The sequence below is a fragment of the Heliangelus exortis genome, chromosome 13, assembly GCF_036169615.1.
Source record: "Heliangelus exortis chromosome 13, bHelExo1.hap1, whole genome shotgun sequence".
NCBI classification, from domain to species: domain Eukaryota; kingdom Metazoa; phylum Chordata; class Aves; order Apodiformes; family Trochilidae; genus Heliangelus; species Heliangelus exortis.
Genome location: NC_092434.1, coordinates 19,046,500 through 19,066,562, shown reverse-complemented (window position 1 = coordinate 19,066,562; position 20,063 = coordinate 19,046,500). Strand labels below are relative to the sequence as shown.

The 20,063-nt window shown below is 56.4% G+C and overlaps 1 protein-coding gene across 12 annotated transcripts; it reads right to left on the bottom strand.

The window, feature by feature from the left end:
• Positions 1 to 731: 731 nt before the first annotated feature.
• NDRG4 (NDRG family member 4) lies at positions 732 to 19,990 on the bottom strand. 12 transcript variants are annotated; one of them, XM_071757346.1, is made up of 17 exons: positions 19,644 to 19,775; positions 15,683 to 15,765; positions 15,050 to 15,094; positions 8,755 to 8,860; positions 7,425 to 7,545; positions 7,128 to 7,190; positions 6,864 to 6,924; positions 6,539 to 6,625; positions 6,390 to 6,446; positions 5,959 to 6,062; positions 5,399 to 5,455; positions 5,253 to 5,304; positions 4,795 to 4,842; positions 4,520 to 4,555; positions 4,273 to 4,324; positions 3,680 to 3,718; positions 732 to 3,078 (listed from the first exon to the last, which is right to left on the bottom strand). In XM_071757346.1, exons 1-17 carry the CDS (start codon positions 19,678 to 19,680, stop codon positions 2,924 to 2,926), a joined length of 1,203 nt encoding a protein of 400 aa, XP_071613447.1. In that variant the 5' UTR covers positions 19,681 to 19,775; the 3' UTR covers positions 732 to 2,923. The 12 variants fall into 12 exon arrangements, with proteins under 12 accessions (XP_071613447.1, XP_071613441.1, XP_071613442.1 ...); XM_071757340.1 differs by having other exon boundaries at positions 4,520 to 4,558; positions 15,683 to 15,840; positions 19,644 to 19,763; XM_071757341.1 differs by having other exon boundaries at positions 15,683 to 15,840; positions 19,644 to 19,762.
• Between the last annotated feature and the right edge of the window lie 73 nt (positions 19,991 to 20,063).

Genomic DNA, 20,063 nt, shown 5'->3' with positions numbered 1-20,063 from the left:
CTAGCCACGAGGCTGGTTTGTCTCGTTTACCCAAGGCTGCTTGCCCGTACCTCAGCTGAGTCTTAGCAGTTTGCATCCCCTCCCAAATGTCCAGGCTCTTCTCCACTCAATTCAAGCAACCATAGACTACATGGTCACTCTCCCTCCATGCCCTGGCTCTGAGACCCTCTTCAGGGACTGGGACCAGTCCAGAACCTTCCAGTTCAAGGCAGACACTGACATACCAGTGCAGGGATGGGGGCTAAGATGTAGGGAGGGGATCCTTCCCTTCTCAGGGACTTCTTCACGCACTTGGAAAGGGCTGTTGCCTGGGATGTTCAGACCTTCATGGGGAGACAAACAGAGAGCCTGCAGTCCTAAAAGAGGACAAGGAGGCTGGATCTCCAAAGGACCCTGCTTATCGCCAGAGTTGTGCAGCCATGGATCTTTGCTTCCCAAGTGACACCCCTTGGATCCAACCTCCTTGGGCCACAACTGGCAGTTTTCCAGTCTCCATCCAATCCCAACATATGACGCACCCTGCCTGAGGCTTTCTCAGCACCAAAGCACCCCGCAGCTCCTCTCCAAGTGCACTCCAGGGTCTTGAGCTCTCCCCCATGGGCACCCAGGTCCCCCTCTTCCAGCAGTGCAGCCCCTGGTGAGGTTGGTGGTCAAGGTGCCCCCCAGATCACTGCAGGCAGGCCTGGGATGGGCTTGGATCCATTTCCCAGTAGCATGCTGAAAAGAGCACAGCAGGTTCTTATCATCTTTATTAGCTTGTTGGTTTTTCTCCCACTACAGAAAATTCTCTCTACAGCAAAAGGTTAGTTAAATCCAGTTTGCATATTGCTATCTAGTGTGAGCTGTGGCCTTGATGCCATGATGACAAAACCCGCAGGTTGCTTTCAGACAGGAAAATGCATTGAATTCCACTGTGACCAGGAAAAGGGGAAACCAACAAAAGTAAAAGAAAACAAACAAACAAACCAAACAAAAAAAAAACACACCAAGGAAAACCAAAATGACCAGCAAAACCAAGGCAAGGAACAGAAAGCGAGCATGACCAGACCACCTCCAGGGGAACCACACAGCACCGCTTGGACAAAGATGCAAGGGGGAATGAACTGACCAGACAAACCCTTCTATATATTATGCATATGTGTAGGTATTTATAATATCTATTACCTGGAAGGACAATTAGAAAATGAGAGATTGCAGTGGTATCTACAATAAAAAGAAGCTACATAGCTTTCAGAGTCACACCAAGAAGGAAGCACATAGCAGAACAAAGGGGTGGGCAAATGGAGACACTGGTGTTTCAGGGTGACCATTCAATATGGAAGGGGTGGAGTGGGGCACCCAAAAGCCCTCCAACACCTGCTGAGAGCCCTGGGCCCCTGTGCCCCTTGCTGGGACAGGGTCTGGGGGATGCTTTTGCGGAACCTGGTGGGACCTATCCCAGCAGGTTGGTTCTGGTCACCCAGATGGGAGAAGCTGGTGGGTCCCCTACAGGTCCCTGCTTGGGTTACCCACAGACCATCCACATAGACCTGAGCACCCAGAGCCTGGGGTTCACTTATCCAGGTGCAAGAGGAGCTGGGCACTGCTGCCCCCAGTGTGGGCCAGGGATGGCAGCGGAGGTTGGGTAGTGATGGCAGGGTTATGCCTTGTTGCAGCTCCCTGTGCCAAGCAGCAGGGGCTGGATCCACGCAGAGCCAGATAGGGCCCCGTGGCTCAGGGGGAACCAAGCTCTTAAGAGACCCTAGGGCTGGGGATGTGAATATGTGGATGTGGCCATAATGGGTTTCACCAGTTCTGTAGGTAAAGCCAGTCTGAGGGCAAAGCCAGGCACTGGGGTGCTCCCTGTGTCCCATGGGTCACCTCAGACTGCCAGTGCCTGGTAGGGCAGAGGGTGCAGAGCGCTCCCTAACACTGCAGAGGGACAATGCCTTATCTTATTGCTAATGGCTCCACCACAGTGACACCATCAGGCTGTGGCAGAAGTAGAGGGGTGATTTGTCATGTGACAATGCCCAAACCCAGTGGTCTCTGAGCCCTGGTGGTCTCATCTCAAAAGATGGCAATAAAACCACCATTGTGTCAGGGAACAAGCAATCCAGGGCACACAGCTCCACTTCACCTCAGCATGGGTTTGGAAGCAGGTGGTGGTTTGTCGTCCTTGCAACAAGGGACCGAGGAAGTGCCACCATAGGTGAGGGCATGGGCAGAGACAGGGCACCTCCATGCCACCCACCTGCCCCAATGGCACCCTGCCCCAGGGTGCCCTAAGGGTACAACAAGGGTGAGGGGACAGTATGGGGTGCAATTTTTCACAATGCTGTCAACTCTGAGGCAGCAAGTCCTCAGTGTGCTGGGGGATCCCATGCAAGCTCTCCCCAGGGAGGGTCAGAGCAGAGAAATGGTAGGTGCATGCTCAGGAAGGGCCCAGTGACCTCCCAGTGAGTGAGGCTATGTGGTCCCTGTCTTTCTTCCGGCTTGGCCAGTCACCAGTTGAACCTAGGAAACCAACCTACTTCCTGTATCCTCCCCACATTCTGCTTCCCTGCCCACAGGCTGCCGCCCTTCCCCCTCCCACCATCCTGTCCCCATCTCACAACACAGCCCTTGCTCCTCCATCCTGGTTCCATACCCCTGCAACCCACCCTCCCAAGTCAGGGTCAAGCTGATGCTAGGAAGGGTGAGGACTAATACAGACCTGCTGGGCAAAGCCAGGAGCCAGAGCTGGAAGGCAGTGAAGCAAAGCCCCCCCCCCCTCCTTCTCTGGTACCAGACAAGGGGATGAGGCCAACAGCAAAGAACATACAAATCAACCTCAAAGGAGCAAGGGCGCTGATAGAAGACATCCATGTGGCAGGTGGGTGCTGGTGGGATGCTGACAGATAGGAGATGGCTCTGGAGGAGACGACGGCAGCAGGCATGGACCTCAGCACGATACCTCCATGGTGTGGTTGATCTGCCCCATGGCTTCGGTGCTCTCCGAGTGGGTGCAGGCACGTGGGCGGGTGCCGTCCATCGAGCTGGCGCTGGTAAGGGAGGCTGTGCGGGAGCGTGCCAGGCGGGTCATGCTGGCTGATGGCACTGCACAGGCACAGAGAGATGGCCAGAGTGCTCAACTTCCTCCGAAAGCCAGTGAGACCCGAGCTGACATTGCCTCGTGCAGACAAAGCCACAGGCTCCACTCCCCTATGCAAGTGACCCCAGCACAAGCCTGTGGCATGTGTTACTGTGACAGCGTGAGCAGCTCCAGGTTGGCACAGGACAGGGGGGCATGGATGGGGCACCCTGGGAGCAGCTGCATGCCAGGCACATCTCCCAGCCCACCAGGCTCCAGGGAAGGGATGAGCTGGGATTGGAGTTCTCTGGTTCCTAGGATGTGCAGGAAGGTGACAACCCCATCCATCCAGGATACCCACTGGGCACACTCTTGGATGCTGGAGGAGGGCACAGTGGACACACTGCCAAGACTGTTCCCAAAGTAGGGAGACTTCTCTAGGAGCAATTTCTTAGCCCTGGCTCAGGGTGCCATTTCAGGCAAAGCAGAGCAAGGCAGAAGGCACCCAGCTGGGAAGGGCCAGCCCCACACCTGGACTGCTCCAAAAGCTGCCCAGGCAGCCAAAGAGCACAGGCCAGGCAGGCACCATGCAGCAGCGGGCATGGACTGAGCAGTAAGGAGCAGTACCTGTGCCTCCACTCAGCCTCCGATCCTTCAGGTGGGTGACTGGCAGGGGCAGAGCAGGAGGGCAGGGAGTGCAGAGACAGAGTGTCAGCCTAGCCAGCCACTCCATGGGGTCAGGACCCACCCAGCCCCACCTGTGCACACACATGAAGCTGCCTGTGTGCACCCAGACCTATATACACACAGACATGTGCATGGGGCCTACAAACACACACATCTGTGTACATGGACCTTTGCACACATGCACACACAGGTATGCACAGACACACATCTGTTCATGGACCTACACACAAATGCCCACAGACCTCTATACATGGACTCTGCACATCTGCATGCACACAAATAGTCCCTGGTTGTGCATGCTCACACACATAGACCCTGTCCACACACGTATACCCACACACACATGCCCTCATGCACACAGAACCTGTATACCCCATGCCCCTACAAACGCCTGCATAAATATCATGTACATACACATACAATGCCACAGACATACGTGCAGCTCTCCATCGGGACAGATAGAGGGGTGTCAGCACATGCACACACAGGCACACACTGGATCTCACAGCCCCACACCCAACCCTGGCACTCACTGTAGCCCATGCCTTGCAGGAAGTACTTGAAGGCTTCGGTCAGCTTGCCGGGCTGCAGGGAGAGAAGGGCAGAGCTGAGGCAGTGCCAGGCCAAAAGCCCACTCATCCACAGATGCCTCTGGCAGCTCCTGCACAAAACCAGTCTGCCCACAGCAGCCCACCCACCTTCTGCCAGCCCTGGACAGTACCCATGCATGTCACAGGGACCAGTACCCCCTGTTAACACTGGGAAAGCAGGGGAGCTCACCTGTGTGACCTGGGGCAGCCCACCAGAGTCAGCCATCTGCTGAGAGAAGGTTCTGCTTAGTCTGGGGGAGTGCCTTTGCCACCCACCCCATCCCCTGCGCCCCGTGGCAGGATGCCACTGCTGGGGCCACCCTGCTCTCCCCCTCAGGCCCCAGCCCCATGACCAAGATGGGCTTGGAATGGGGAGATGGGGACACCCTGCAGCTCTGGAGCAGAGGCCAGTGAGGTAGCTCATGAGCAGCAGAACTGCCCAGCTGCCCCCTGCCACACACCTACCTTCAGGAAGGTGGTGTTGGTGGGATCCAGCTTGGAGTTACACTCCACCTGCATGCAAGAGGGATGGTGTTAGCACCCTGGGGTATCCTGACCCTGGCAGAAGTTGGCCATGGTTACCAACAGTGGCCCATGGCACCCTAGTTGATACATCTCAGAACCTGACTGTGCAAGCGTGGACAACCACATGGATGCGTGCAAGCACATGCGTGTGCTGGCAGCTGTTTGGGTGCATATGGCCAAGCTGGGAGAAGGCCTGTGTGCTGCACATTCAAGTGGAAAAGAGGTTTTCTAGGTTTGGCAACCACACAAGGCTGCATGTGCAGCTGTGCCCACACAAGCACGTAGGTTTGCACGTGAGCATCCTCCTGCACATGGGAGCATACCATATGCCTGAGCAGGCATGCCCACACATGGGCACTGTCCACATGCCATCCCACAGGCTCTACCCCATCACTCACCACCCCCTCTTCAGCAGGAGCATTATCTCCGACCACCAGCATCACAGGGCAGCTGGAAGTGAGAGGACAAAGGGCCAGAGTCAGGGCTTGTCCTGGGCAGACTCCCCTGCCCTGGGACCCCCATACCATGCCACTCTGCCACTTACCGCAGTGTCTTGGCATTGGGCACAGTCCCAGGCCGGTTAATGTCCAGGTCCCTGCGGCTGATGGAGGAGAAAGAGGGCCACTGTGAGCCCCAGACAGGTGATGCCACCAAGGCCATAGCACAAGAGCAGGGGCATCACCAACTCTGGGAAACAGCACTCAGCATTGCTGCTCCACCACTCTATGGATGGAGGACAAGACTGCATGGCCATTTCTGCCATGCCTGAGCAGAGCCCATGCTGCAAGATGCAGCACCCTGCAGGGTAGCAAGGCTCCCACCCTCCTTCACGCATGGACAGCATCTCTGCTCCTGTTCCCAAGCCTGTGCCAGCATCCAGCACAGGAGACCAGGCCATATGGACCCATGGCCATGGGCTCTGTGACATGGCAAGGCCCTGACACAAGTACCACCACTCCTGCATCCCTGTCCAGCACCAGTGCTGTACTGCTGCTGGCTGCACTGGAGGGTGATGGCAGCACCCAATGAAATCAGGGATCCCACGGTGCCCTTGGGACCACTCCCCATCGCTGTAGCCCCTGGCCCTGGCACAAGGGTGCTCACCTGTTGTACATGTTGAGGAAGAGCTGGAGGTTGAACTGGTTCACCACACTGCCAATCTGCTGACGGTAACTCTGCACCAGCTCTGTGTTGTTCATCAGCTCTTCCTGTGCCACAAAGGACAGTGATCAGGGCAGGCACCGCCAAGTGCCACGTAGCTCCCCACTCCCCCCAGGCCTGCCCATGCAATGCTCAGTGCAGCAGAGCAGGGGGATGCTGGGCAGTGTGGCTGGGCACAGGCCACAGGCAGTACACCCAGGCATAATGCAGGTACAACTCGCACACTAGCAGGGCTTGGCTAACCCCGTCCCTAGGTTCAGGGTCCAGCAGGTCCAGCAGCACCATGGCAGTGGCACGCAGGGCAGGGCACACTCTGGACGACCTGCTGAGATACTGGACAGGGGGAGGGGGCCATCAGGATGCTAAACCCTTACCTGGCTGAACAGGTGGGACAGGACATTGTCCGGCAGTGTGCTAGTGAGGCCAGAGAGCTGTGGAGAAAGCACAGGGAATTATGACACAATGGCTGGCTCATACCCCAGGGAGCCTGCAGGGCCTGGAGAAGGGTGGGAGCTCTGCCTACCTTAGTAGCTGCCCAGTCAATCCAGCCCTTGCCATTGGGGTCAATGTTCATGAGGACCAGCCCTTCAACCAGGTCAGGGAAGATGAGCTGCAATGAGCAGAAGGGGCAATGATTAGTGGGACCCAGGGCAGCCCCCACTAGCACCACTGCACAGTGCGCTGTCCTGAGAGCAAGGGGAGAACTGTGGAAAGAGTGCCTGGCCCGTCAGGAACTTTTGCAGTGGCAATGACTGCGTGTGGGGTGTCAGCTCTTGCTCTTCCCCGTGCCCCAGGCTGATAGAAGGTATGGACAACTTTTGGCCAGCCCATCCAGCCTGAAGGCTCACCGCAAACTTGGCCAGCACGTAGGCTCCCGCCCCAACGCCGATCCCAATCACATACTTGAACCTGGAAAGCAGAGAGATGTGGTTTTGGGGACAGTGGGTTCCAGTACATTCCCTGGGGCACCCCGCCACCAGCAAAATGGGGCACAGGAAGACATGCAAGGTGCCAGCTTACAGGGAAATTTTCCCATCCTCAAACCTTTTCCTCCTCTCCATCTCCCTGCCCAGCTCCCTCAGCTGGCAGTTGTGGAGGAGAGGCTGACTTACCCAAAATGTTGCACCACACTAGGTAACATGGCAGCCAGCTGGTCCATGGATGGGTACTGGTACCTGTGACACAGGGAGGCACAGGACAGAGGTGATGGAAAGGCTGCGACAGGGCAGCTGGTCTGCCCAAAGCCATCAGGGAAACGCCACCCACCCACAAACCACCCCACTGACCACCCTGGACCAATTATCTGATATGGTTCAGAGAGACACACAGGCAGGGCACAACTGCCAAGGCACCAACAACCCAGCAGGCACTGTTGGTGGGAATAGTGAGCCCCTGATTCTAGCACCTACCCCTGAGGGAACTGCGAGGCTCCTGCCTGCTGGCCTGGTGCATCCACGTGGCACACCACAAAGTGCTTTGTGATTTCCTGCATGTCTTCATAGTTGAAGAATGTGTTGAAGCAAAGCTTGTCTGTCAAAGGGCAGACAGGGATCAGAGACCAAACGCTGTCATGGGGGCCTGGTGGGCCAGGTGAGCATAGAGAGAGGTCACCTGCCCTCCTACTGCCCTTCAACCTGGTGACCAAAATGCCAAAAAGCCCTCCCATCCCATTCCCTCAAAGCTCTTCATCCCCACAGCCACTGTAAGCAAGGGCTGCATCCCAATGCATCCCAGCATTGGAAGGCATAGGTATAGACGAACACAACCAGGAGGATGAGGAGTCTGGTATGAGCCTCTACTGTTTGGAGGTATGGAACCAGGGTAGGCAAAGCCCAGAGTTGCAGGACAATCCATCAGCTAGTGGAATTAGCAGCCCTGTCCAAAGGACAGAAAGGGCTTAAGCAAGCATGGGATTTGAGAAACGTCTGCAAATCTCCCTCCTCAGAAACAGTCAAAGAAACAGCTTCGGTGCTGCAGTGGACAAGGCATCAAAGTTACAGCAGAATATATCCATTACTGTGACTTGTAGGGGTCCTGGTCATGGTGTCAGTGCTGGAAACATCTCTACCAAAATGTGGGGGTGAGGCAGGTTGGAGTCCATTACAACAAATATGACACAACCCTGGACATAAGCATGCTGCTGTGATGGTGAGGCAGCTCACACAGCACACCAGTGACTCAGCCGTGTGCCAGTGGAACAGGGGGGGTGCTTCTCCCTGCTCACAGGGCACTGGGCATCCCAGCTTGACCAAGGGTCTGTCCTGGGGCAGCAGTCTGAGGTGTGGGTACAAGGCTGCGTGCTGACAGACTGCAGCACCTTCACATTCAAAGCCCCATCTTGGGGTCCCTCCTTCCCAGCCTGTCAGGTCCCTCATTCACTGCTACTCCCCACCCCTTCTGGTCCCTACTACATCTTGCCGTGAGCTGAATCCATGCTTTGAGCACCAGCATCCCCTGGAGAGTGCCTGTCCCCACCTGTCATGGGTGGGTAGATAGCCAGCACCAGAGTGGCAAAGCAGTCCTGGCTGTGCTCAGCCCAGGCTTTGGGTCCAGCTGAGCATCCAAACCCTCTTGCTGTTTTCAGATGCCTGGGGAAACCCAATGCAGCCTGGAGACCCTCCAAGGGAAGAGGCAAAGAAACTGAGCTGGGGTCTCTGGCCAATGTCCCTGCATCCCATAGCAGCACCAAGCTCACTCCCACCTGCTCCCAAGCCCCTTGACCCAGGGATCAGTACTCACAGTTGAGGCCCACATCATGGTATGTCAGGATAGCTGGGCGATTCCCCTTGGGTGAGCCCCGGATGACCACATGCAGCAGCCCATAGGGGGTCTCAATGTCATGTTCCTGCAGTAAGAGGAGACACGGAGTGATAGCTGTCTGCTCCAAGATATCATCTCCTGCCTGACCACCCCAGCCCTCACCAGCTTTCTGGGATAGCTGAGCCCTGTGGGAACAAAAAGGAAAGAGTAGCTATCCCAAGAAAAACCCCAGCTCTGGGCACCCTGTCAGTGACAGAAGGCAAGACAAACCACGTTGAAATGCTCCCAGACTGCATCTACTCCCCCAGGAAGGGAAGACTTGGGATACAATAGTAGGATTTTTGATTGGATAAGTGGGATGGGATGGGATCAAGGAATAGAGGTTTGGGATAGGATGGGATAGGTTGGGATGGTCCAAGAGGGTTTAGGAGAGAAGGATCATAGGATGGGACAGGATATCTTCAAAGGTCTGAGACTGAGGGCGTTTTGGCAGCTGGGTGGAGGATCACAGTATGGCTCAGTTGGCCTGGACTCACCGTGCCTGGGACAATTAGACAGACAAACATCCCAGGAAACCCTGCAGACTGATCCCAAAGTGAAAAATAATGTAACTTTAAAATCCCTTGGTCTGAAGTGGCTGTGTGCCCACACAGAGACCACGACTGCCGTGTGCCTCAGTTTACCTGGCTAGGAGGGCTTTAGCCTCTTTGTCACAGCCATTGTCCCCAGCCGACATGAGAAACTAAGGCTGCAAGCCCAGGTGCTAGCCAAGGCATTGCCCGGGGACATGGGACTAGGGGTTGCCTCCAGACACCTCTGCTAACCAGCCAGTCCACTGTCAGTGACCTCACAACTGGAATCTAGCTGAGGCAGGAGCATCATGCATTGAGCAGGGCTGGGCAGGGGATCCTGGCAGGGTCCCCACCTGGCATGGTCCTCACTGGGGCTACTGGCAGCTGCATAGATGGGCTGGTAGGAGGAGTGTGTGTACATGGACATTCCCATGGGTTATACACTGCCAAGGACTTGGAAGGACATGACCTCAGATGGAAGGAACCACTGAAGACAGGGTCTTCTTAACTGCAGTGCAGCCTCCTCATGGAGATCTGCTGTCCCCAGGCAGATGCAACAAATGAGGGCAGCTCAAAGGCTCTGTGGAGGCAATGCTCAGCTCCCCAAGGGCACCCTAACCCAAGCTCTCATCTGCAGCTGTCCTTCCAGTTCCTGGGGCTGTATCAGGGAACAAGTGATGAGCAGAGACATCCCCCCACAACAAAGGATGGGTAAACTGAGGCAGGGAAAAGGGTGTGGCCCAAGGTCACAGAACAGGAGGTGTCCATGTGGTCTAATCCTGCGCATAAGGCTGCCCTTGCCCTCCCCATGCCCACAGGTCCCTGTCACAGCCCCAACAACTCAGCCTGCAATTCCACCCGAAAATCACATGTCCAAGGTGGGGGCTCCTTCCCCAGCACTGCTTGCCCCCTGCCTCCATCTAAAGCCAGACACATCCTTGCTCATGCTGCAGCCTCTACAGTGTCGCTGATACCACAGCCCTGCCCTTTGCTGCAAGGATGCTCACTGATAGGAATGTAGGCAGCGACTGCGGTTGGCACTGACAACCCCGTGGCCCTTCTGAGGAGGGGCGCAGGGTCGCAGCACCCATAGGTGTCTGAGAGATCCCAGCCCTCCCCATTGCAGTGATCCCACCTCAGTCATCCTCCTCCGCACCAGCCATCGAGTGTTGCCATCACCGCAGAGGCCGGAACACATCCAAGGGATTGCAAAACAGCAAGAGACCCTCTCCCTCTGCAGCCCCGGGAATGGGGAAGGAGCAGTGTGGCTCCCTCTCCCCAGCAGCCAGCCCCCCCTTCAGCCGCTGCAGATGCGCCTTCTCCACCTTGGGCTCGGCGCAGCATCTCGGCGGGGCTGGGGGAGGACACGCTCAAGGACAATGCGTCCCCAGAACACGCAGCACGTTAGGAATGCGGCAGCGGGGCTGGGGAAGGATGGTTCAACCCAGTAGCAGGCCCCCCCACCACGGCAAGCCCTCCCGGGAGCGAAGGTCCAGGTTGGGAGAGTAGTGGCGTGCTGGGGAAAGCTGCTTAAGGAGGGAGGACAGAGAACAGGAGCCGGTGGTACTTACCCCATCCCAGCACTCCGGCATGGCGAGGGACCGGGGCAGGAGGATGCGCGGTCGGGGTAAACGCAGAGGCCCGGTGCAGAGGGCTAGGGCGCAGCCGAGCTCTGCGGTGGCCGAGCCCCGCGCCCCGTTTTATAGCCGAGCCCCAGCTCTGCGCTGGGCCCGCCCCCCGCCCCCTCTCTCCAGCGCAGCCCCGCAGGGTCGGCGCTATTGCTGCCGTGGAGCTGGCCCGCAGCCATTGGCTGCCGAAGGGATTATTCATGCTCCAATTGGCCTCAAATACCCTGTCTGTGAAGGAAAACGCCTGGTACCGAGCGATACCCGCTCCATCTTCCCTCCTTCGTCAGAGCCAGATAGGCAGGGGTGTAAGGACGGGGTCATACCTGCACCCCCGGCAGCACACCCAGCACTGACACGGCAGAGCCCAGCAATGCTAGCCTGAGCCCAGCACACACATACATTACACACATACATCACGCACACATCACCCACATGCACACACTCGTGTGCCTCCTGCCCCACAGGAACATGCAGGATCACACGTGAGCCTGCAGCCACCCAGACCAAGCAACACACAGATACCAGGAAGCACACACACAACCCCATGAATGGAGATGGTACATGCTAGACACACAGGAGAAGGACACAGCACACATGCTCCGCACACACACGTCACCGTGCACAGAGAACACACACCAACACAGACACACAGGGACCAAGCAGAACTGTGTCCCCCCACGTGTCGGTGCATGCAAAGTTTTGAAAAATAAATACAATTACACATGCTGAAGCACATGCACCCCACAGAATGTTTGTGCATGTCCCCATGGGGCTGGTCCCCGTGTGTGTGTTGGTACACGTTCCTGTGCATGTATGTGTATGGGCACTTGCATACAAGGAGGGTACCTGCTGCATCCTTCTCCTGTGTGCTTAGTATGTGTGCCATGGTCATCACCGTGGATGCACAATGACCTGGAAACACATAGCACCTTGCACACAAGTCCACAGAGGGGCACATATGCATACACATGAAAACACTGCTCAGATATCTGTGCTACCTTACCTAGTAGCACAGTCATCCCACCTGTTGCAGGATGCTGGCATGCAGGGGGTGTGCAGGATTCAGCCCCAACCTGGAGGTCACCACTGACAGGTAAATAAGGCAGAAGGAAAGACAAACCCAGCAGCACCATAAGGCCAATGTGTGCATGCACATGTGTGTATTCTTGTATGCACAGGCATGCAAGCAGACAGTTTCTGCCCTGATTCCAATGAGGTCTCATGAGAGAGCAAATCTGTCTGACTTCAGCTCGCCCTCTCACCCCTGATGACCAAAGTCTCCAGCCACGCCGCAGGCTCTGCCACCCCTCTGCACCCTGTCCCTGCCTAGCTCAGCACAACTGGCACCCAAGCTGCTCCAGCACAAAGCTGGGCAATCACAGATGAAGAGGAAGGTCCCAGTCTCTCCAGCACTTGCCAAGGGGGGCTGCAGAGTCATCCACGTTTCAATGCTGGACCACAGCTGCATCCTGGAGGGACCCTTCAGCATCCCTGCCCTCCACAGGGTTGCTCTGAGCCAGCTTGATCCTGCCATCCTTTCAGAATCAGCCACACAGCTTTCTACCACCCTGCCCGAGCACATAGAGCAGCCATGTGCAGATGGGGTCCAGCTGCCACCACCAGCATATGCATGGACTTCCCATCATGGCAAAGCCCCATGTCGTTGGACTCACTCAACAGCCTTGTTCCTGTGGAGTCTCTGATGTGGAATAACAGAGCTGAGCCACTTTTCCCTGGGGAAAGCCCTTTCCTTAACCTGTGACCTGACCCACAACTAGTAGGGAGCCCCTGAAAGCTGTTTCCTCCAAGGTGATTCCTGAACCTGGTACAAAGTCATTAGGAGGTCTGGGCGTCATTTTTGCTTTCCTCTGCCCTGCTGCCTGCAGAACCAAAGAGCACAAGCAGCCATTGCCTCCAAGCAACAGAGGCAGAGGGTCATGAGAAGGCAAAAAAAGACATAAGGTGGCAAAATAGAGGGGAGAAGGGGGGGAAAAGCTGAGATGAAATATGGCATGAATGCAAAAGGGCAGCAGGGAGATGGGAAAGCTGAGTAAGGGTGACTCCATTTGAATGGCATTTAATGGCATTGCTACCCCACTGGCTATTGGCCCATCCACCTGGCAGGTGGCCAGAACTCCGGCAGGGCTAGGGTGCCCAGGCCCCAGGGAAAAGGCACTTGCCACCCCCCACTCCCCAACCTTAGCCTATGCCAACAGCCCGAAGGGCATTACTTTGTCCAGGGGTGGCACTGAGGCTACCCACTGCCCCCCACTGCCCTAGCCAGGCCAGAGAAGATCAGCCAGGGAGCAGTGAGTGGCTCCAGGGGAGAGCAGAGAGATGGCAAAGATCTAAGATGGGTGCTGGATTAAATCGTTCCAAGGAGTTGAGCCTAGAAAAGGAGGTGAGAATGCCCTGAGGAGAGTCTGGTAATCCCAGCCTTCACAGGGAACTAACCAGGGTAGGGGAAAGGAAGGGGTTACCCTGGCACAGCCTGGGAAGCTCATCCCATCCCCATCCTGGGGCTCTTGGAGGGGAACCAAGAGTGCAAAGGGCCTGACTGGCTTGGGAAAAGCCACCTTGAACTTTGCCCAGTTAATTGTTTCAGGAACCAAAAGCATGCAGGCACATGGCTGCAACATTCGCCATCTGGATGAGCCCCAACTGGGGACCACCAGCGAAAGGGCTGCCACTGTGGGCCAAGCCCTGAAATACTGTGATGAAAAGATTGTCCTAAAAGAGTCACTGCTCTTTATCATTCCTTGAATACCAACTGTGCCTCCCCCAATAGCTGAATTAGAGCCAAACTGGTGCCCCTGGTTCTGCAGGGAGCGCTGGGCAGCCTGCCATTGCCACTTCCCTCCCTTTTTACCCTCACTTCTGTCCCATCAGGGAGGTTTGGGTTCCTTCCCTTGCTCAGAGACCCTGAGAAAACAGAGCAAGAAGCTGCCCACCTTGCTACTCCCCACCCAACATCTCGTCAGCTTTGGAAGGGTGGCATTTCTCTTCCACTACAGCCATTTTTTAATAATTTTGTGGCCTCCAAGAGGACCACCAAAAATCTCCTACTCTGGGAAACACAGCAGACACCACCCATCGTCCTGATGAAATTCCTTGCACTCCACCCAGCTGCACCCTTCCAGATGCCTGAGTGATGGAGACAAAGCAGGCCAACCCCAAAAGCCTGGCCACCACTTTGGAGTGCCAAGCTGGAGACATAGGCTCCCTTGCCCCTGTCCTAGGATGAATGAAATCCAGATTTATTTTATCCTTGTAGCTGCTGCTGTTTCAGTGCTGAATCTGGCAGAGCTCAGTGAGCACCTACCCTCCCAGCAGCCCCAGCCACTGGCAAAGCAGCAACACACAACATGAAGTGGGTGACTGGTGTCCCCTGCTTTGGAAGAGGGACAGGCAGTGAGCTGGGGTCCAGCAGCCCCACCATCCTCCCTGTCCATCTACCTGCAGGGAGCCCAGTGGAAGCCAAACTTGGACAGAGGTCTGAGGACAGTGAGGACCAATACAGGAGTCAAGCAGGAGCTGAGCTCCTGTAAGCCCCGAGGCCACATCGTGGTGCTCCCTCAGAGAGGTGTAACAGAGGTACAAGGCAGGCAGGTGCCAGCCAGTGGAGTGGAGGGGCCCTGCTCTCTGCGAGTGGTGGAGGTATGGGGGGTAATATCCCAGCCCTTCAGGAAAGAAAAATGCTTTCAAACATCCTTGTGTAAGCGGGGAGCTAGTATTGCTGGGAAACCATTGCCATGGCAATGGCAGAGGGGCTGGGAAGCAGCTTGGCCCTCCTGAGAAGAAATCGACGGTTTTAAAGAGGTTTTGTCCCTGGCCCGTCGCCAAGTGTCCGGACACACATCTGTGTGCCAGCAGCAAGCATGCCTGACAGGGAACCCTGTCACCTCTTGCTGGGGACCACGCGGGAGGTGCAGCCCCATGCACACACTGCCAGGGCCCAGCAACCCATGAACAGGAGGGCAGCAACACCGCCGGGGCCCCACAGCACCCGCAGCTTGCCCTTGCCACATGCTGCGGTCCCAAATAGGACCCAGGGCACCCCCAGGCCCATCCTACCTTCCAGTCAGAATCCACAGTGGAGAGGAAGACATCAGAGTTCTCCTGGGAAAAGAAGGAGCCATCAAGGACAGAAACCCCTTTGCCAGCCCCACATTACCCTCCTCCCACCAAACTCCACTGACACCTGTTTCGAGACAGAGCTGACTGCATAGAGCTGAAGGGACACAAGGCCTTCACATGTGCACACACACATATGTGCATTAGCACGTATGTGCATCTTTTCATACATACATCATCACACTAAATCCATGATCACCCATGCATGTGCATTGCGACCAGCATGTCTGCATGCACACATGCACTCGATATCAACGTAATGTGCACACACGTGTCTCCAATACAGCACAGATCTGTGAACACATCCACACCAAATACCCACACATAGGTGCACACACGTGTCCCCAGTGTGGCACATGTCTACACATACACATGCACTGAATGCCAACTTGTGTACACACACAAGTAACTCAACACCAGCACATCACCACACACATATATATATTCAGTTGCACTGAATAGCAACACACACGCACATGTATCCCCCGTCTCAACTGCCCTCAGCCCTCTCCCCTACCCCCCATCCTGGCCCCCATCCCACAGGACCCTGTGCCAAGCACTCCCTGGACCCACCAGCTCAGTCTCCTGGCCTCGCAACAGAGGCTTCTCCTCCGTGAAGCGCAGCTCGGCCATGGTCATCTCCTGCAGCAGCAGCCCTGCCAAGGGCCAGGGTGATGTCAGAGTCCACCATGGCCCCCGTGCCCCAGCCTCCCAGAGTCTCCCGGGTCTCCCTGCCCACAGGGACAGTATCCAAATCAGTTTCCAACATCTGCAATGAGGACTTGGTGCTTCAATTCATCCAGAAGCTGCTGCCAGCCCCTGCGCTGGGAGCTGGCAGCAGGCATGGGGTAGGCAAAGCCTGGAGGAGTTCAACTTCCAGCTCCCACCCACATCCACTAATGTCATTTAAGGACAGACCTATCTCCATGGCATGGTCTTAGGCAAACCGGGAGACAAACCAGGTCTGCCCATTCTGGTCATCCCTGTAAACACTCATCCCAAGACAAGAGCATCCCATTTCCCACCCCAGCTTCCAGCATCAGTCTGAGAGAGAACAGCCATGGTTTTGGGGGGGTTCTAGGCTGCAGCCAGACAGAGGTGGGACAGAGGGAGCTCTCCCTGCATGGTCAGAAGGGGTGATGTTCCGAAGCTGTGCTGGTAGCAGAGAGATGCCCCGAGCAGCAGGGGAGCAGACAGACAGACTGAACTTTGTATTGCAACAATGGGAGAAACCTGAATGCTCCCAAACTCCTCTCCTTGCCTGCCAAGTAGGTGCTGGTCAGCCAGGAGTTCAGCCCAAGGGTGTGCAAGGTTAGGCTTCAACATGGCTTCACCAAGGACAAGCTTAATTGCAGAGCTGCTTGCCAGCAAAGATGTGGATGATGCTGACCAGGACATTGGAGCTTGGTACCCAGCCCCAGTGCCAGCATCTCCAGAAACACCTCCAGGGATAAGCTTAACTTGGAAAGCAGAGGGGGGATAGGAGGATGACAGCACTCCCAGAGGCTGGGTGCATACAGAAGATGACAGACACGGGGGGCACAAGGAACAACCCAGGCTCCTCTGGGATAGATAGGGTGGGCAACTGGCAAGTCCGAGCACAAGGGCTTTATCTGCACTTGGGAATTGGACCTCAGGCATTTGTTATTGAAGCCTCCATTTCCCCACCCTTCCCCAAGGTCAAGCCTTCAGACAACTGTTGCTGCTCCAAAGAGTTCAGCACTGGTCCTACACCCCCTTCACTTGCCACTCACCCTTTGTAGACTGCCTGGGATCCTGGAATGATACTGGGCTGTGTGAGCACTTCAGACAGACACAGACCTCGCTCCATCCACAGCCTTGGCCAAGCCTGCTTCACTCTTTGTCCACTTTCTAACTTGGGTCAGCCCAGGCTGACAATGTGAAAAGGCCACCAGGAATACAGGAATTGGTCATAAACTGCCCTCCAAAGACACCTTTCTCTCATCCCATCAAGTTTTCCGTTCACAAAACAAGTCGGCTGTTCCACCCATCTGCCTTCTGCAAACACTGCTTTGTTCCTTGGGAGTCATCTAACAAACCAGAATGGTTTGGAGGGAGAAACATCACTACGAAGCCTCCTGGAATACCCAGGGCAGCCAGCACTAGGGGTCTCCATGTCATCCCACACACAGAGGGTCCCAGTGGACCAGGGTCACAAACAACCCTGGTGGGGTGAGGTGCTGGCAGCCCTGTGGAGAGGCACACATCTGGGGTACACTGCTGCTGGGCAAATGGCTTTACACAAGGGGACAGTCCTTACCTGAAACCCCCACTACAGCTGGGACCATGCAACCTGAAGAGGCACTGACCAAGCAACCCCAAGGTCCCCTGGGGCAGGATTCTAGGGTTAAAAAATGAGAGGAAAATCAGCCTCACGAGAAGATGAGTCTGGAATAGAGTAAGAGAATCCCACTCTGACTGCACAAGCCTACTGTGGGGCCTTCAGCCGTGGGGTGGCTGGAAGCAGCGCTTAGCCTATGGTGGATGCCTTTATTAATTAAAGCTTCCAGCTAATATGGGAGAGAGGGTGGCCAAGCAATGAGGAAAGGTCCTGTGACCTTGCTGGTTTGTGGGGGGGCAGAAAGCTGGCTTATGAGGGCTATGGCAGAGCCCTGTGCCAACCAGCATCCTCAGCACAGGATGGGAAGTCTCCAAAAGTGGTGCTGAGCATGGAAACAGAGGGTGCTATGGCCTGTGAACAGGATAGCAGCCATGCTGCAGGTTTCTCTGCTTCCCAGGCCACCCCACAAGGTCTTCTCATCCCTCCCCCAGCCTGGCTGGGCCATTGTCACTGCAGAGGGCTGATGAGAAAGCCAGGGCTCCAGGTCTCCTAGCCAAAACAGCTTGGCTCCCATTGTAAGCCAGGGCAATGTGACAATAAGCCCTTTTTGTTTCAGTTTGCCTCAGTGCTGCCTGACAGCCCTCATCCCCAAGAGTGGGGGCCAATGGGCACCCATCTCAGTTCCTGCTCTGCCTTCCCAGCACAGTGCCACCATTTCCCAGGCAGAGTTCGGACATGCCTTTTACCTCATCCCAAATCAGTCCCAAACCCACTGCACCATTAGTGCTCTGCTTGTGACTAGTGCTCTGCCCTGCTGAGGCCCTGGCACCACATACATGAACAGGAACAGAAACAGCCATATTGGATTCACAGCCATGTTGTTATTGGCAGAGAAAAAACTCGTGGCAAGGAAATACACTATTATTATCATTACCATGATGAAGCTGTGAGAAGGGCTTAGTACTGGGCAGCGTGCCTGGTTGTAGCCATAGAATCATTAGGTTGGAAAAGGCATCTAAAATCATCAAGTCCAACCATCAGCTGTGACCACCATGACAACTGAACCATGTCCAGAAACCAAACCTAAACTCAACCTGGTAAAATAGGATGGGATCCCTCAAAAACACACTAGCCCCATGGAGTGTCCCTATTCACCACCCACATCCTACCCTGTTGCAGACATGGCACCCATGGGATGATAGCACAGATTCTGCAGACTAAGAGAGAAGGAACAGACAGGGAGGTAAGTCTGGAGAACCGAGGGATGGCCTTGTCAAGCAGCAAAGCCATGGCAATTTTCAGTGAGGTGGGAACAGGAAGGGAGGGAACCTGCAGCCCAGCCTGCTCACAGTGTTGCCCCTTGAGATGAAGCACTGGGGTGTATGAAAACCCTAGGGTGACACCACCTGGGCCACTTCCCACCCAGGGCAAGGTGAACACTCAGAGCTCACTCTGACCCCCATGGGGGCACAGGTCAGCACTCCTGCAGCTCCCACAAATCAGACTAATGATGCAGTCCAACTAAGGTGCCACTGTGTGAGAACAACCACGACAAGGAAGCCGATGCCACTGACGCAGGTGCTGAGCATTCCAGAGTCGGGGGACTGTTGGGGGCTTTCTGGGGCACCAGGGGGATGGCAAGAGCAGTGGAGGACTCTGCAGGGCATGAGGGACCGGTGGGGGTAGCAGGGAACTGCCGGGGCCAATGAGGAGTGGCAGTGCCAGCAGAGGGCTCTGCGAGGGCATCGAGGGGTTCCGTGGAGCAGCAGCAGGCGCTGGGGGGGCACAGGCTGTCGCACAATAGCTGTTGCTAAGAGCATTCCCAGCCCCATCGGGGGGGCACAAGGAGACACTCGGGGCAGTCTGGAGGAGAAGCGGGCTCTGCCGCCACAGGCATCCTCTCCCCCTCTTCCCCTGCTCCTCTCCCCCTCTTCCCCTGCTGGGTAGACCCCTGCCAACCCCGCTTCCCCTTCCCAGCACCGCAAGGGTGGACTCCCCTCGCTGCAGCCCTGGCACGTTCCCTGGCATCATCTCCCGTACGCCAAAAAGCACCGTTCCTCCCACCTAGGGGAGAAGAGACAGGCGGCAGGAGGGGGGCGCCCCAACTCCAAGGCGGGGGCTGGGGCTCTTTCCCACCCCCGACCCCGACCCATCACCCCAGCGCAGCGGCTCCTCCTAGCCTCGCCCCCCGCCCGGAGCCGGCGGGAGCAAACGGGCCGGACCGGACAGTACCTGTCAGCAGCTCGATCTTGTGCCGGAGAACCTTCATCCCGGGGCCGGGAGGGAGGCCGGGGGGACAGCGGGATCCGACGTGGGGAGTCACAGGAACCGGAGCCGGAGCCGGTGCCGGAGCCCGTGCGAGGGGCGGTGCCGGGGAGAGGTTGGGCACAGCCCCGCAGAGTCCTCCCATCGCCGGACCAGAGGGACGGAGACAGGGTCGGGAACGGGGCCAGGAACGGGGTTACGCCGGAAGGACATTGGAGCCGGGCCGAGCTGGAGGAGAGGGATAGTGCATGGGGAGGGAGAGAGGAATGGAGAGATGGAGTAGGGGTTACATGGCGAATGGAGCGATGCAAGGCGGAGGAGGGGAGGCGTTAGACGGGAGATAAAGCGAGGTGGGGGAGGGGAAGGGATGGAGGGGATGGTGGCACA

Coding starts and splice junctions, on each gene's coding strand:
- NDRG4 (XM_071757347.1), bottom strand. CDS start 19,821: ATGGGAGGACTCTGCGGGGCTGTGCCCAACCTCTCCCCGGCACCGCCC. Junction 15,766..19,643: donor CAAGATCGAGCTGCTGACAG/GTACTGTCCGGT, acceptor GGCCCTTGGCAG/GGCTGCTGCTGCAGGAGATG. Junction 6,447..6,538: donor TTGACTGGGCAGCTACTAAG/GTAGGCAGAGCT, acceptor CTTTCTCCACAG/CTCTCTGGCCTCACTAGCAC.